This window comes from Eurytemora carolleeae, unplaced genomic scaffold (genome assembly GCF_000591075.1).
Source record: "Eurytemora carolleeae unplaced genomic scaffold, Eaff_2.0 scaffold19, whole genome shotgun sequence".
Taxonomy (NCBI): Eukaryota; Metazoa; Arthropoda; class Copepoda; order Calanoida; family Temoridae; genus Eurytemora; species Eurytemora carolleeae.
The window spans coordinates 387,562-402,704 of record NW_019396026.1 but is presented as its reverse complement, the minus strand read 5'-3'; the positions used below and the strand labels follow the sequence as shown (position 1 = coordinate 402,704).

At 35.0% G+C, this 15,143-nt stretch overlaps 3 protein-coding genes across 4 annotated transcripts in view; 2 read left to right on the top strand and 1 right to left on the bottom strand.

Annotated features, from left to right (window-relative positions):
- Nucleotides 1-324: 324 nt before the first annotated feature.
- LOC111711747 (protein CNPPD1) lies at nucleotides 325-4,863 on the bottom strand. The gene is made up of 3 exons (XM_023486210.1): nucleotides 4,831-4,863; nucleotides 2,672-3,746; nucleotides 325-2,412 (listed from the first exon to the last, which is right to left on the bottom strand). The coding sequence occupies exons 1-3, from the start codon at nucleotides 4,861-4,863 to the stop codon at nucleotides 2,243-2,245; spliced, it is 1,278 nt and encodes a 425-aa protein (XP_023341978.1). The 3' UTR covers nucleotides 325-2,242.
- Nucleotides 4,864-4,945: 82 nt separating this feature from the next.
- LOC111713408 (transmembrane protein 107) lies at nucleotides 4,946-9,294 on the top strand. Of its 2 annotated transcripts, XM_023488291.1 has the most exons (5): nucleotides 4,950-5,095; nucleotides 7,197-7,282; nucleotides 8,044-8,105; nucleotides 8,469-8,575; nucleotides 9,058-9,294. In XM_023488291.1, exons 1-5 carry the CDS (start codon nucleotides 4,978-4,980, stop codon nucleotides 9,102-9,104), a joined length of 420 nt encoding a protein of 139 aa, XP_023344059.1. In that variant the 5' UTR covers nucleotides 4,950-4,977; the 3' UTR covers nucleotides 9,105-9,294. The 2 variants fall into 2 exon arrangements, with proteins under 2 accessions (XP_023344131.1, XP_023344059.1); XM_023488363.1 differs by lacking the exons at nucleotides 8,044-8,105; nucleotides 8,469-8,575; nucleotides 9,058-9,294 and adding an exon at nucleotides 7,446-7,994 and having other exon boundaries at nucleotides 4,946-5,095.
- A 5,071-nt stretch (nucleotides 9,295-14,365) lies between these two features.
- The window catches only part of LOC111712902 (histone H1.C8/H1.M1), a 1,989-nt gene continuing 1,211 nt past the window's right edge, over nucleotides 14,366-15,143 (top strand). The window contains exons 1-2 of the mRNA XM_023487689.1: nucleotides 14,366-14,442; nucleotides 14,558-14,680. Of these exons, the coding sequence (XP_023343457.1) occupies nucleotides 14,386-14,442; nucleotides 14,558-14,680 (180 nt within the window). The 5' untranslated portion in view covers nucleotides 14,366-14,385. The remainder of the gene's footprint in view (nucleotides 14,443-14,557; nucleotides 14,681-15,143) is intronic.

Genomic DNA, 15,143 nt, shown 5'->3' with positions numbered 1-15,143 from the left:
CGGATCCTAAGTACTGTAAAATTTGAGGCAAACCGGTCAACTGGTTCTTGAGTTAATTTGTGATCGTTTATAATAAAAAATAAAAATACTTATAGGCTTTCTCCGTTATGTATTTTTCAAATATTTCTCGCTTATTTTTCCCCTCAAAATTTGAAGTTATTTTCTTTATCTTAAACAATTTATATACGATAAAAAAATTATGTCATTTTCTTTTTAAAAGTTTTAGTTTTAAAACCTTCTTTTACTTTACCCCAGAACTTTTAAATATCTGTTATTCATTCAAAAATAATTATTTTTACAAATTATCAGTCGCCAAAAATTAAGTTTAAGGTTGGTTAAATATTTATTTCAAAGCAAAATGATTGAATAATGCCGAATTTAGAGTGAGCGAATAACAATAATATTTTACACTTAATAAAAAAATGCGGAATATAAAAATAAATCTATTAAGAACAAATGTCGGCTTTTCTTGGAAACCTCTTCCTATTCCGTTTAGTGATAGATATTTCTACAAACCTGTTATTTGAAGGTTTTATTATCTGATCTGAAGTCAGAACTTATGTATTGTAAATCCCGGGATCAAGTATTGATCTCCATCTTATGCAGATCTATGGCTTCATTTTATTCCTCTTCGATATCTCGTGATGGTCAGACCCTGCCGGGATATCTCGTGGTGGTCAGACCATGCCGGGATCTCTCGTGGTGGTAAGACTATGTCGGGATCTCTTGTGGTGGTCAGACCGTGCCGGGATCTCTCGTGGTGGTCAGACCATGCCGGGATATCTCGTGGTGGTCAGACCATGCCGGAATATCTCGTGGTGGTAAGACCATGTCGGGATCTCTCGTGGTGGTCAGACCATGCCGGGATCTCTCGTGGTGGTCAGACCATGCCGGGATCTCTCTTGGTGGTAAGACCCTGCCGGGATATCTCGTGGTGGTCAGACCATGCCGGGATCTCTTGTGGTGATCAGACCGTGCCGAGATCTCTCGTGGTGGTCAGACCATGCCGGGATCTCTCGTGGTGGTAAGACTATGTCGGGATCTCTTGTGGTGGTCAGACCGTGCCGGGATCTCTCGTGGTGGTCAGACCATGCCGGGATATCTCGTGGTGGTCAGACCATGCCGGGATATCTCGTGGTGGTCAGACCCTGCCGAGATAACTCGTGATCAGACCATGCCGGGATATCTCGTCGTGATCAGACCATGCCGGGATAAATCGTGATGGTCAGACCCTGCCGGGATAAATCGTGGTGGTCAGACCCTGCCAGGATATCTCGTGGTGGTCAGACCCTGCCTGAATATCTCGTGGTGATCAGACAATGCCGGGATATCTTGTGGTGGTCCGACCATGCCGGGATATCTCGTGGTGGTCAGACCATGCCGGGATTTCGAGATGTATGATACTCCACACAAATTTCCGACTATTTACAGTACCATTTAAACACGGTATAGAAATCTAGAAAGGCCCAGGGGTCCAATATATGCCATCTAATTCTATTCTAAATGTTAAATTAATATTCTGGGAACAATTCACCATGTTATTGTTGTAAACAAATGTAAGTACGATGTCAAGATGTCGAAAAAAATCCATGTATGTAAATGTAAATTTTTCCGTTTATCATAATTTATCTGTTATACTGAATCAATATTATTGATTACTGATATTTACGTCATTTAAACCCCAATTGCAGTACACATTTCTATAAAGTGTAGTACACAAACACAAAAATCTAGCTAAAGTGCTCAATGACACAAAAAATGTATTTTCCCTCCAAAAATGAACTTTCAAGCCCGATCCCATTTGGACCAGAGATGGAAATTATTTGGACCCCTGAGAAAAGCTTGCATCTGAATAAATTTTTAAGTAAAATGATCTGTTATAATTAATATCAAAGGCGGGTATTTTATTCTAACTCAATTCATTACTATGGTTATATAAATTTTTTGCTCCTTGGGCAATGGGTAAATAAACAAAAACAGGAATTAAAATATCCGACTGTTTTAAAAAATCAGTACATTCCAATTATCCTGGCAATTTACGTATAAACAAAAATTCATAACAAGTTAAATTTGATTTTGAACATTAGTATATCAAATATGTTCTCAGGAGTTCGTAGGGATTTATAAGAGATAAAAAGAGGGGGGGGGGGAAGTCAGGGATTTATAATGCATCAGGATTAACGGGATGAGTAAACAATAAAAAATTATCGAGTGAGTGGTGGAACATATTTGAATTAGACAGTTAAACAAGAATAGAAAGCGGTTGGGTTTGGAACCATGATGATGTTCCCCAGCTCATGAAGGGACACTGAGAAGGATTAGCTCCACGGTCCCGGCTCAGTAGATTCTCCAGGATGGACCGGGACCAGTGGGAAGTTTCTCCTATAGGTTCCTTCTGCCCATCAGAAAGACCTAAATAGCAACAATTAAAATCTAATCGATAACTAAAATTTATCTACGGCAGGTCTGTGTTAAAAAAAATCAGATAAAAATTATAGAATTATTAAAGTAAAAAAATTAAATCGTGAGTACTTGGAAAATTGAAAATATTCATAAATGACTAATCCATATTTTAATTGAACAGGGGTTTTAAGAAAATATAAAAAGTTTCATGACTTTTTTTCATTTCCCTAAAAATCAAAGATAACTCGGGAGAGTAGTTTATATTAACCTTTAGTGAACCTTGAGGTTGTATCGACAGATCCAGATTTAATATTTCCTGTGGCGTGATGGATAAATGCATTCTCCAGCATCCAGTCCGGGGGTTCAAATCCATCATCACGCCGCTTGGAATCATTCCTTGGAAGAGTTGATCCGTAATCCCCAATGGGAGATTCTAGATTGAAGGCACTTGACAGATTTAGTTTCTGAGACTCTGAGTTGAACTCTAGCTCAGGTTCGTCGGACCCGGAGGTAAGTGTGGTGACCAGCAGCGAAGCGGCAAGCAAGTCAGCAGCGGTCATAATCCTTTCAGGTTGAGGTTCAGGTACAGGTTCAGAGACAGATTTACCGGTTCTCAGGGTTCGGATAGAGTTAGAGAGTGAGGTTGGTCCGAAGGGAGTTTGATTAATAAGAGCAGTTGTTCCGATAAATGTGAAAATACTGGCAGCATAGGCGGCCATACACACAGCGGTAATCTTTAAGCTGGTGGCGGTCAGAAGCCGTAGCATTCGGTCCATCCCAGTACTTCCACTCAGCACATAGAGGTCAGTATATGTTGCAGAGCCTCGAGATCTAACCTCGCGATACGATATTTCCTTCTCGATCTTTTTTAATGCAGATTCAAAGTCATCAGTTGGTACATTCACCTTCCAGTCTATAGCGCAGAGGAACTCTATTTCAAGTCGGTTAAACTCCTTGATATCAATATTTCCACTCTTGGCCCACTCATCGTTAAACACTTCGTCATCCTCTCCGTCATCGTGAAGGAACTTACTCGCAACCATCATGGAGATAAGGAACAGGTCCGCGGAGGAAACAGTTCTCAGATACTCGGGATTCTGTTTCTTAAGTCGGTCCAGGTAGATCAACGCGAGGACGAGGGATGTTGGACCCGCGTACGCGTCTCTAGCCATGTCTGATGCGCGGGATATGTCGAGTCGCGCCAGCTTCTCTAGACCAACACTAGCGAACTGTTCAACAGCTAGTTGTGTGAGTGGTAAGCTGGGTCGGTCAGTTGAGGGGAGTCTACCATAATACAAGGTCTTCTCTACTCGGTCAGAAAGTGCATCGTGAGCAGGAAATATCTAAACAATAAAATGTTGCTTCTAACAATCTAAAAAAGAGCAAATAACCCCCCCCCCTTCCATGCTTCCCCTGAGAGAAGTTTAACACAATTCAAAATAACAGATCATTTTAAGATCATAAAGAGGATACAGAGTTTTGTATTCAGATTATATGACATTCATTCAAAACCCATGGATGCCCCCCCCCCCACATGTCACAAACTATGTATTCAAATTCAGCTATTGTAATCTTAAACCTAACAATCCACCAACAAGTATTTAAAAAATGTCAACAGTGGCTGTTCTGTTCCTTTTTAATAGAACTGGAGGGGGGGGGGGGGGTAAAGAATATTCCCAAAATTCTCTTTTTTAGGTTTTTAATATTTTCTCTTAAAACACTAGGTTTTTATATATTTTACTTAATAAAAATGATTGGGTAATTTCCTAGAGAAAGATTTTTGGACCCCCCGCCCTTCCCCTCCTATCAATTTTGTACATGGATCTTGAAGGTAAGAGATTTTGCCGCAGCGCTCGGCCCGGAAAGTGTCTTAACTTAATCTAACCCGTGGCCGCAGCGCTCGGCCCCCTAGCCTATACTAGCCGCAGCGCTCGACCCAGAAAGTGTCTTAACCTAACCTAACCCAAAATAAATACCAATTTAATTGAAAATTGTTGAAAAAGTGGGCAGGTCCAAAAATTGTTCTCTAGGACGGACCCAATAATAGTAATTACTTACTTAGAATACTAAAAACAAAGATCAAGACCTAATATTAATCATATAATGTATATGAGATACAAAATTGACATGACGGTGTTAGTTTACATGAATTTTAAAGCTTTTAAAACAAGTCATTTGGTAATTTCCTAGTATACGATTTTTGGACNTATATATATATATGATATGTAGTTTCCAGCTCTACCTGGAAACTATATTTTTCCCTTATATAAAGTCAACCTAGGCTTTACTTTGAATTCTTTTTTTAAGAAAAGATAAAAAAAACATTCCTATGGTTCCACAAAGTTTCTGAATCAAAATTTGAGGCAAAGAGGTCAAGGAACCCGGCTTTTCCAGAAAACCAAACTTTCTCTATTAAAGTCAACCGACTCTGTTTAGAAGTTTTAAACCAAGCAAGAACATTCCAGTGGGTCTGCCGAGTTTCCCTTGAAAAAATTGAGGCATCAGTCGAGGGGTTCATGAGTTATGATCGGAGATTACAGCGATATATATGCATATTGTATAATGTATATCTAGATGCTTCATGTATCTGGTCTGGTCCCTGCCAGGTTCCTCTGCTTAATCTCCCACCTCATCCTCTCCATCACCCTCCTCATGTCCAAGCAGGAGAACATCAAGGCTTGTCTTCCACTTGGTAATTATTTGCAATATTTTTGTTTCCTACGTACGCACCTCTGCCCCTTTAGTAAAAGTAAATTGAACCTATATCAAGCATAAAGTCTGACCCCGTCAACCTTGTTGCACCGGCTAGTCCTGTCCATAGAGCTAGGTACAGTACAAACTGAACCGGAAAAGTTGACCCGGCTTGGAAATTCAAATGTACTCTGGCTGCCCGTGCCTAAAGTATTTAAGTCAATCACGTACTTTTTTACTTCTTTTAAAACTTATTTGCAAATCATGAATTATTAAAATGTTAGAACTATATTATAGTATCATAAGTTGTACAATAGTTTTAAGTTTACATCGCGAATTTGAACTACAGAATTATGTACAATATAGTTGTATACTGTACATGTTCTTTTGTATATGGTGTATGGATTTGATTGTTTGATTTAGATTTGCACTGAAAATAATGTGCAGAATTGTTCGGACAATATCATGTTTAATGTTTACAGAACATCAACGATATACTGTACATGACTTGTATGATAGAGTTAATTGAACAATATATGTACGTGTTAAATTTCAGAGTACACCGAAGACATGACGAAAATTGTATAATACATGTTTAATGTTTAGGGGTACACCGAGGAACGTATATATTTGTATCATAAAGTTGTACATCGTATATTGCACTTTTTCAATGTTTGGATAGATAGATAGATAGATAGATAGATAGATAGATAGATAGATAGATAGATTGAAGATGTAAGTTTAGAATTTTATAAACTTTTAAATGTTGAGAGTACACCGAAGATATGATGTACAGAATTGACTTGTACAATGTACATGTTAAATGTTTAGAGTATTTACTGAAGATATGATGTACAGAATTGACTTGTACAATGTACATGTTAAATGTTTAGAGTATATACTGAAGATTTGATGTACAGAATTGTATAATAGAACTGTACAATGTACATGTTAAATGTTTAGAGTATATACTGAGGATATGGTGTTCAGAATTGTATAATAGAGTTTTACAATGTACATGTTAAATGTTTAGAGTATACACCGAAGATATGATGTACAGAATTGTATAATAGAGCTGTACACTGTACATTGTAATTGTTTAGAGTACACTGAAGATATGATGTATAGAATTGTATAATAGAGCTGTAGAATGTACATGTTAAATGTTTAGAGTACACCAAAAAAAATGATGTACAGAATTGTATAATTGAGCTGTACAATGTACATGGTAAATGTTTAGAGTACACCGAAGATATTATGTACAGAATTGTATAATAGAGCTGTGCAATTTACATGTTAATTGTTTAGAGTACACCGAAGATATGATGTATAGAATTGTATAATAGAGCTGTACAATGTACATGTTAAATGTTTAGAGTACACCAAAAAAAATGATGTACAGAATTGTATAATTGAGTTGTACAATGTACATGTTAAACGTTTAAAGTACACCGAAGACATGATGTACAGAATTGTATAATAGAGCTGTACAATGTACATGTTAAATGTTTAGAGTACACCGAAGATATGATGTACAGAATTGTATAATAGAGCTGTACACTGTACATGTTTATTGTTTAGAGTAAACCGAAGATATGATGTATAGAATTGTATAATAGAGCTGTACAATGTACATGTTAAATGTTTAGAGTACACCAAAAAATGATGTACAGAATTGTATAATTGAGCTGTACAATGTACATGGTAAATGTTTAGAGTACACCGAAGATATGATGTACAGAATTGTATAATAGAGCTGTACAATGTACATGTTAAATGTTTAGAGTACACCGAAAAAAATGATGTACAGAATTTGTAATAGAGCTGTACAATGTACATGTTAAATGTTTAGAGTACACCGAAGATAATAGAGCTGTACAATGTACATGTTAAATGTTTAGAGTACACCGAAGATATGATGTACAGAATTGTATATAGAGCTGTACAATGTACATGTTAAATTTAGAGTACACCGAAGACATGATGTACAGAATTGTATAATTGAGCTGTACAATGTACATGTTAATTCTTTAGAGTACACCGAAGATATGATGTACAGAATTGTATAATAGAGCTGTACAATGTACATGTTAATTGTTTAGAGTACACCGAAGATATGATGTACAGAAAAGAAACTGAGTTGACGGCTGGACTAGGAGTAGCCATTGGACTTATGGGAATAGAAATGGTAAGTTTGGTTTAAAAATACAAATCATCTTTAAACTAGTTGCAGAATGAGAAGGTTAAATTAAAGCGACATTACATGTACGGATTTGTGATCTTGTAGCTCCTCCTACAGTTTTAAATTTACGTTCAAGTATAAAGAGAAACCCAAACTTGTTCAATTACAGATAAGAAAATACAAACCATTCACCCCTCTCAATAGCTCTTCAAAAAGAGAAGGTATCATTCGAATCATTAAAATTTTTTCAATCTTACTTGCATCAAGTTTCCCTAGTGATATCTTCAAAACACTTTTGAATGGTTGATTTGGACGCAATAAAGTGCAACATAAATCATTTATTCTAAAAGCAGATATTAGTACATATATTCTAAGTGTCACTATTAAATACTTGGTGTTGCAACATTTATGTCATAAAAATTAAAGATGACGCAATAATAGGATGTCCATTGAACACATATGATGAGACCCACTATCAAAAACTAACTATTTATAACTCCCTTCTGGGAACTCACATAAAAAAACTAAAAAATCTCTAAATGATGATATTCAAGCCAATCCATGTGATATGTCTTTTGTATTTGCCATACTGCAAAACAAAAACAAATGTTTATAATAAAAAATGAAAAAAAAAATTTGGTTTTTTTTGTTTTGCCAAATTTTGACCCTGAAGAAAATATAGGCAAAAAACGACCTATATACGCATTATCTGAGAGCACTTCACTAATTGCAGTGGCACTGCATTTAATGGAATAATTTCTTTACAGATCGGGTTTCTAGCTGGTTTGAGTATGTTCTCTCCAACCCAAGCTCTAGTTTCTATATGCAGGGATATATTTACATATAAAACTTATAGTGTATAGATATTTAATAAACTTAGTTTTGAATAGTTAAATACTCAGTATCGAAATATGAGGATAGTTTAATAGTCTATAAGTCAAACTAATAAAAATCTGATTAGAATTTGGAAATTAAGGAAAAGTTATATCTTGTATATGACAAAATATCAGGTTATTACAAAATTATTGATTTTGATGCTTTCTTTTTGTAGAGAGAAGGAAGCAGTATCGATTGAATTATACTTTGATTAAAAACAAGCTAGAAGAGAACAAAATCAGATTGTAAATCTATTAAGAAAAAAAAATTAAGAGGATCAGAAATAAGATCTGTAATTATTATATCTTGAGAACAGTCATGCAACAGCAACAGTATCCCTGGCTTACATGATGCTGGATCTATGGGACTGTTCTCTATATTGGGTTGTATTCTCACTCTGCTCCTGTATACCTGCAACCATAGGTACAAATTTTAAAAATACAAATATCAAAACTTTCTTTCTTTCATCATTTATTTTCGAATTGAATGAAGTGAATCTATAGATGTCATTTCCAGTGAACCTTCTTGGAAAAGAAGAGTGGCATGTCCGATACACCCTGGTGTTCTTATAACTTTTGTCTGGGTAACAACATAAGGCATTTATTGTCGTTCTCTTCTATCTGATAAGTGTTTAATTCTGCTATGATTTCAACCATGTCTCTAAAGCATAAATGCGCAAATCACTTTTAGAGAAACCGCAATGGAAAATAATCCTTTTTTCCTAGACAAATATAGATTTCTTGTTCATCGTTGATGAGACAAAGGTTTAAATGCTACCGTTGCGAGGCAGATCTGCCACTGTATAAAGTGAGGGTCTGAACTCATGAATTACATGTACACTTGTACAGTGTACAGTCCCTTAAAGTGCGAACCATAAATCAACCATAATCTATTAATATTTCTAGAAGTTTCCATCATGATCGGAGTTGTAGGCTTGAAGAAACCAATCTAAGATTTATCTAAAGCTGTTAAAGTGCCCAGAGTGGATACAATTAAAGTCTTCAAAGTTCGGTGAATGCCATCATGCTGCAGCAAGATTTGGACAGTTTCAAGAAGAGCACTAAACAGCTGGACGGAAAACCTGTATTTCTGAATTTTTAGTTTTTTTATTGTTAATTTACAAATAAAATAATTCCTAAATTTATTGTGGTTGCTATAAATATCAATAAAGAAAGTGAAAATTAACAGAAATGTTAAAAATTTTCTTGCAAGAAATACTTAATTTACCAATTAAAGTTTTTTTTGAAGTTTCAGTTCTTGTCAGCATGGAATATAAAAATGAGTATTAATTGAAATTATTGTTTGGAAACTAGAGAATGAGTTCTTTCAGAATAGTTATTAACATTATTAAAAATTTACAAGCCATTTTTGTCTTAAAGTTACTGGAAACAAAATCTACTTAAAAAGATGTGTGGGAAATTTAGATCAATTTATGAAGAGAACCCAACATTGTATTTTGAATCAGGTGATTAACTGCAAGCCGCAATTGGTTTAAGTGCGGCGGTAGGCGATAATACCAATATAACGAAGACGACTTTTTTCTTGAAGTTATAATTGTTAACAAGCTTTTTTCGAATTACAAGCTTACAAGTAATAAGTGAGAAGCTTTTTTTTAATTGACAGATTCTCTATGTTTCCATGTTTTGGGTATCCTTGTTATTTAAAAGCTTAATATTTATCAAAATTTATATCGAAAGTCGTCTTCATTATATTAATATTATGGCCAACCACTGTAAAAAAAACTCTATAATTGGGACAATAAACTTCATGGTTTGAAAATAAAACTCCATGTTTTAATTTAAAATACTTAATGGTTTAAAGGAAAAAACTCCGTGGTTTAATGAAAAAAACTACATGGTTTAATGAAAAAGCTTAATGGTTTAAAGGAAAAAACTCCGTGGTTTAATGAAAAAACTCCATGGTTAAAAGGAAAACGCTCCATGGTTTAATGAAAAATCTTCATGGTTTAATGAAAAACCTCCATGGTTTATTTAAAAACCTCCATGGTTTAATGAAAAAACTCCATGGTTTAATGAAAATGGAGAGGTCCATGAGAAGCTCTCTGTCCGAAAGAGTGGTCTATGAGAAATTCCCAGTCCGAAGAGAGGTCCATGAGAGGCCCCCAGTCCAAGGTCCCTAAGATTGTGTGTGATTCCGCAAAGTGTTGAAGAATCCTCAACTTTTTAACCCCCCAAAAATAAGAGAAAGACAACGCTCTCAATCTTTTGTATCATCCCCTATTCCTCAGTTGGACAAGGATAATAAACACGTCAGCTCCGAATCTTAAATTTAACCTGATCCAGACCCTGAAACTAAACCTAACCATAAACCCGGTGATTCTGAGAAGTCTGACACTGAACCAAAACCCAGTCCTATATCTAAATCTGACCCGTGGGTTACCCTCGACAAATATTGATAACCCAGTTTTTGGATATTGCGGAAAACAAGAATGGCTCTATATAACATTGGTATTCTAAAACGAAAATCCGAATTGTGATGTGTAAAAATATTTGAATCTTAAATAATTCTGCACTAAAAAAGAGAAATAATTTTTAATTGTTTCTTTATTTGTTTCTTAAAATACAGACAAAGTACATGTATACAGAGTTTTTTCTTTATGCTTTCTAACTTTGCAGATTAGTGCATAAACTGCTGTTCAGAGGCGTTCAGATTAAAATTAATTTATGTGACCCCCCAAAATACTGTAAAAGTAATGAGGACTGTATTTCAGTATATTTGTCGTATGCGATCATATCCGACTGAAACCTGATTTTCTACAAACCGTTTATGCTCATTTTCTCAGAATTCCGTCAGATTTACATTTTGACTCAGGTTGACCTCGCCATCTTTAGTTTCTTTTTTTTTTAGTTTGTATCAAGGACATGATTTAGATGCATTGGCGTATGAAAGCATTTGTGTAGGGGGGTCACTCTTTGTGCCCCCCTTGGTAACACCCCCCTTTTTTGAAAAAATATTGATAATTTTTTTTTATCTATGTAAGCTATTCGATCATATACACACATCCATATACAAGTGTTAATAAATTATTTATGTAATTTTCTTAAGTGGACTCATAAGACACTTCCTCCTAATACGTTAGTGTATCCCAGCTAGCCAAATTGCGCAAAAAGCTCGCAATTTAAACGTCACTTTTGGCATTTTTACGTAAATTTTACGTCGACATTTTGGCTCTTTTTACGTCATGAAAGACGTAAAATCGCACACTTAGCTACGTAAATTTATTGGTTTTAGTAGACGTAAAATTGACGTAATAATATTATACAAATTTATGCCAAAAATGCGCATTTTTATTTTCTCAATTACCAAAAATTATGCAATATTTGATGCATGCAGATAGGCCATTCATCCCTGAGTACCGATATGGTATTGTCTCTGAATTGTTTCCCTTCATCCGGAAAACAGATCAACATAGAGATTATAGCGTCAAGCTTTATACTTGTATGAGAGTTATGAAAGATTATATAAAACTTTTTGATAGAAAATTCAGTGCATTTTCCTAATAAAAATGTTGTATTTAAAAAAATTTAAAATAATTTAAAACCCAAATCTTGACTTCTAAATGATATATTTTTAGTAAAAAATTTAATCTGATCCTTTTTACTTTTTTTTAAAAGTTTACATGAAACAAATAGAGACACCTAGCGGTGAAATTTGGTACTAAAAACCAGTGTACTATATAGCACTGTAAATTCTCTGCCCAATTATCCCCCCCCTTCCCACCCTTATCTACATATCCCACGGCTTTCTATATAATATAACATTGCTGCACTCTGCACTATATGCACACACACCTGGGCCACTCAATTCTTCAATATTTAAAACACTCAAAACATATGCGTAAAAAGAGCGCAATTTTTACGCTATTTTAATGCTAACAAAGACAACTTAAATTCTTTTTAAAAGTTTATTTTTTCAATTTTTTGGGAAAATGCAATATATGCCGTATCAGAAATTTTAGATATTTCACAAATAATTTAGATTTAGAGTTGTAGGGAATTACGCAAATTGAGCGTATTTTTACACAATTTGTATGCCTGAAATAAAATGATACACATCTTCACAAATTCATGATATTTTTACTTAAAGCTGAGTTATAAAATATTTTCTTAAGAAAAATTAGATATTTACACTAATTTGAAATCTAGTCATACGCAAATTTGCGTTTTAATTGCGCAATTAGAGCCAAAATAATATGCGACCACGCTATCTACGCAATTTGGCTAGCTGGGATGGGCTATTATAGATTTTTTCCAGAGACCGAACTCAACGCGCGGAGCGGACTAAAAGACTTTGTATTATAATATAAGTCTATTTAAAATTCGGTGTTGGTGATGGACCAAACCTCAGTAGAGTAAAAAAAAATAGATGTTAATTCCACATTTATTGAATTTGAATTTTATTGAAGAGTATATCTATATAAGTCTATTTAAATTTCTTACAAATATCTACATTTATCATTCCCATTCTCTTGTTGATTTTGAAACATTTTGAACGTTATCAAATTGAGAACATTTATGGCATCAAAATCTCAGGGGGGGGGGCGTCCCCCTCCTTTATAAGACAGGGGGGGGGGCAAAGGTACACACCACACTCGTCCCCTGCAGTGGCCGCCCACTTGTTCATCCATGAATATGGACAGGAGAAATTACATGAGTAAAATTTGTAAAAATTAAAATAATTTAACATCCCCAGTAGAGAGCTGGACCCTGAGAGTGAGACTGAGAGTATCAATGAGTCCACACCACAGTGAGGATGGACTGGAGTAATAAGAGAGAGTTAGTTTCCAGCTTTGCCAACGGGGGGAATTTTGCCCCATTTTTTGGAAATCTGGGGAATTTTTACGCCAATGGTGAATTGATCGAAAATTGGGGTATTTCTGGGGAATTTAATACTAATATATTTTGTAAATTGTGCTTATAACGAATGAATTGTCTAAAATTCAAAAAAATTTCTGTCATGAATTAGTATATAACACAGATTATATCAATCGAATCAAATTCAGATCATTATTGTCAAGGCAGTTTTTCCTCAAAACAGCTCTTAAAATATTGAAAATGTTTGATTTTGAGGGATTTTTAAAAGTTGATAACCATTAAAAGTACTTAACTGTGTATTCAGCACTATAAAAAAGGGGAATTTTTAGTTGAAATATGGGGAATTTTCAAGAGAAATTGGGAATTATATCATCTCTGGGAGTTGGCAACGCTGTTAGTTTCTGAATGAGAGTGAGAGAGCAGCAGCTGCAGACAGACTGCAGAGTGCAGAGTCGAGTGCAGAGCAAAGCTGAGGGAACCTTAACCTTCTGTAGAGTTATAGGACGAATCCATATATATAGGAGGCTAGGAGCAAATTCTTTACAAAATTACACATAAACACTGACACAACATTATTTCGAATTGTTAAAAGTAAAATGAATCAAAATTTACATCTTTTCGATTTCCGGAATTTTGATTCAAGATTGTTTCATGGCAGAATTTTTACATCGATCGCGCGAAAATCAATAATTAATTGCTTTCATTAAGCAAAATTATATGTATTATTTGCAGAATTTTGTTCTTATGATATGCAATTTCATATAATAAAGAATGCGCGTATTCGAGTTGAGTTCCGACTGTTATTTGTCAACTAAAATTTGTTTTAAAATTTACTTAAGTTGATGAAAGGATGTATTATATGTGTAGTTCAGTACTCAGTAGGTAGGTTATTTCGTAGGTCCGGTCATGGATTTTTCCCCGGTGGGATTGATTAGAGTGAACTGTCTGAACTTCTGAAGCGAAATAACCGGATAAATCTGGAAATGTTACCGTGAGGCGGGAAATCCTTCCCGCGCCGGTAGAATTCGACCAATGAGGAGCGAACTGTAGGAGAAGCTTGGTCATATAACACTACAAATGTAGAGAATACCAACGAACTTTTACTCATTCTGCTTCAATCATTCAGTCATTCTCAATCTCACTTGCACTTCTTACCGCACTCAGTGCACATAATAACATTTAACAATTCTCATTTACGAGGCTTCGGCAAATATTATCATTTATCTAGCAAAGTAACAATTATACGTGAATTTGAAAGATGCAATTGTAGATTATCTAAATTTTTATGTTCAGAGCTTGAATAATGAGTAATATGCATTATAACATGTTTAGAGAGATATATTAAGTAAGTTAAATTATTTTTTGTTTTATTTTCAGACTTATAAACTTCATACAAATATGGCTGAAGACGGTGAGACTAAGGTTTCCACAAGGGGAAGGGGACGCCCACCAAAGGTACCAAACTTTTTTTTACTCTACAGAGGTTTGGTCCATCACCATCACCGAATTTTAGATATATTTAATATTCTTAAAAGAACACATTTTTCTATAAGCTTTTTTTGTTAAAAAGGCTGCATCTACCAAGAAAGCTGCTGCTAAGAGAGCAGCTCCTGCTGAGGATGGAGCCGCTGCGGCCAAGAAGGGGCGGGGACGTCCAGCTGCCGCAGCAAAGAAAGCTGCTCCCGCTAAGAAGGTAAATCGATTTAATCCAGTTTTAAAGTTTATACTAGAGTAGAGCAATATATGGTTGCCGGGTGGTCGAGGGGGGGGGGGCTTTCTCNGGGGGGGGGGGGGGGGTAGCTCCACACAGCATCTATTTAGCTCTCCTCTGAAAAAATCGATTCCATGAAGTAGAAAATCAATAGAATGATACTTATTCTTCACTGGAATTATAAATTCTAACCTTGTTAATTACTTATTCAAATTCTGAAAGTGTTTTCTTCGAGTTTTAGTTTAAAGATATAAGAAACATTTTTCTACATTCGTTTTTAAATTAGTTTTCTAATGGGAAATATTTTTTTAAACCCTTGACGATATTACAGCCATCTTTAAGTGTATTGATATTGATTTAAAGCAATAAAGTTGAATCAGCAGCTTAAAACTCGGGTAAATTCCTAGAGAACGATTTTTGGACGAACCACCCCCCCCCCCTTTTT

Excerpts from the sequence above, each read along its gene's own strand:
- LOC111711747 (XM_023486210.1), bottom strand. The coding sequence starts at position 4,863 with ATGTTCTTGCTTGGTTTAAAACTTCTAAACAGA. Across the intron at positions 3,747-4,830 it reads GTTTAAAACTTCTAAACAGA|ATATTTCCTGCTCACGATGC; the intron begins GTCGGTTGACTT and ends TTTATTGTTTAG. Across the intron at positions 2,413-2,671 it reads AACCTCAAGGTTCACTAAAG|GTCTTTCTGATGGGCAGAAG; the intron begins GTTAATATAAAC and ends GTTGCTATTTAG.
- LOC111713408 (XM_023488291.1), top strand. The coding sequence starts at position 4,978 with ATGCTTCATGTATCTGGTCTGGTCCCTGCCAGGTTCCTCTGCTTAATC. Across the intron at positions 5,096-7,196 it reads CAAGGCTTGTCTTCCACTTG|AGTACACCGAAGATATGATG; the intron begins GTAATTATTTGC and ends TTAATTGTTTAG. Across the intron at positions 8,576-9,057 it reads CTGTATACCTGCAACCATAG|AAGTTTCCATCATGATCGGA; the intron begins GTACAAATTTTA and ends TAATATTTCTAG.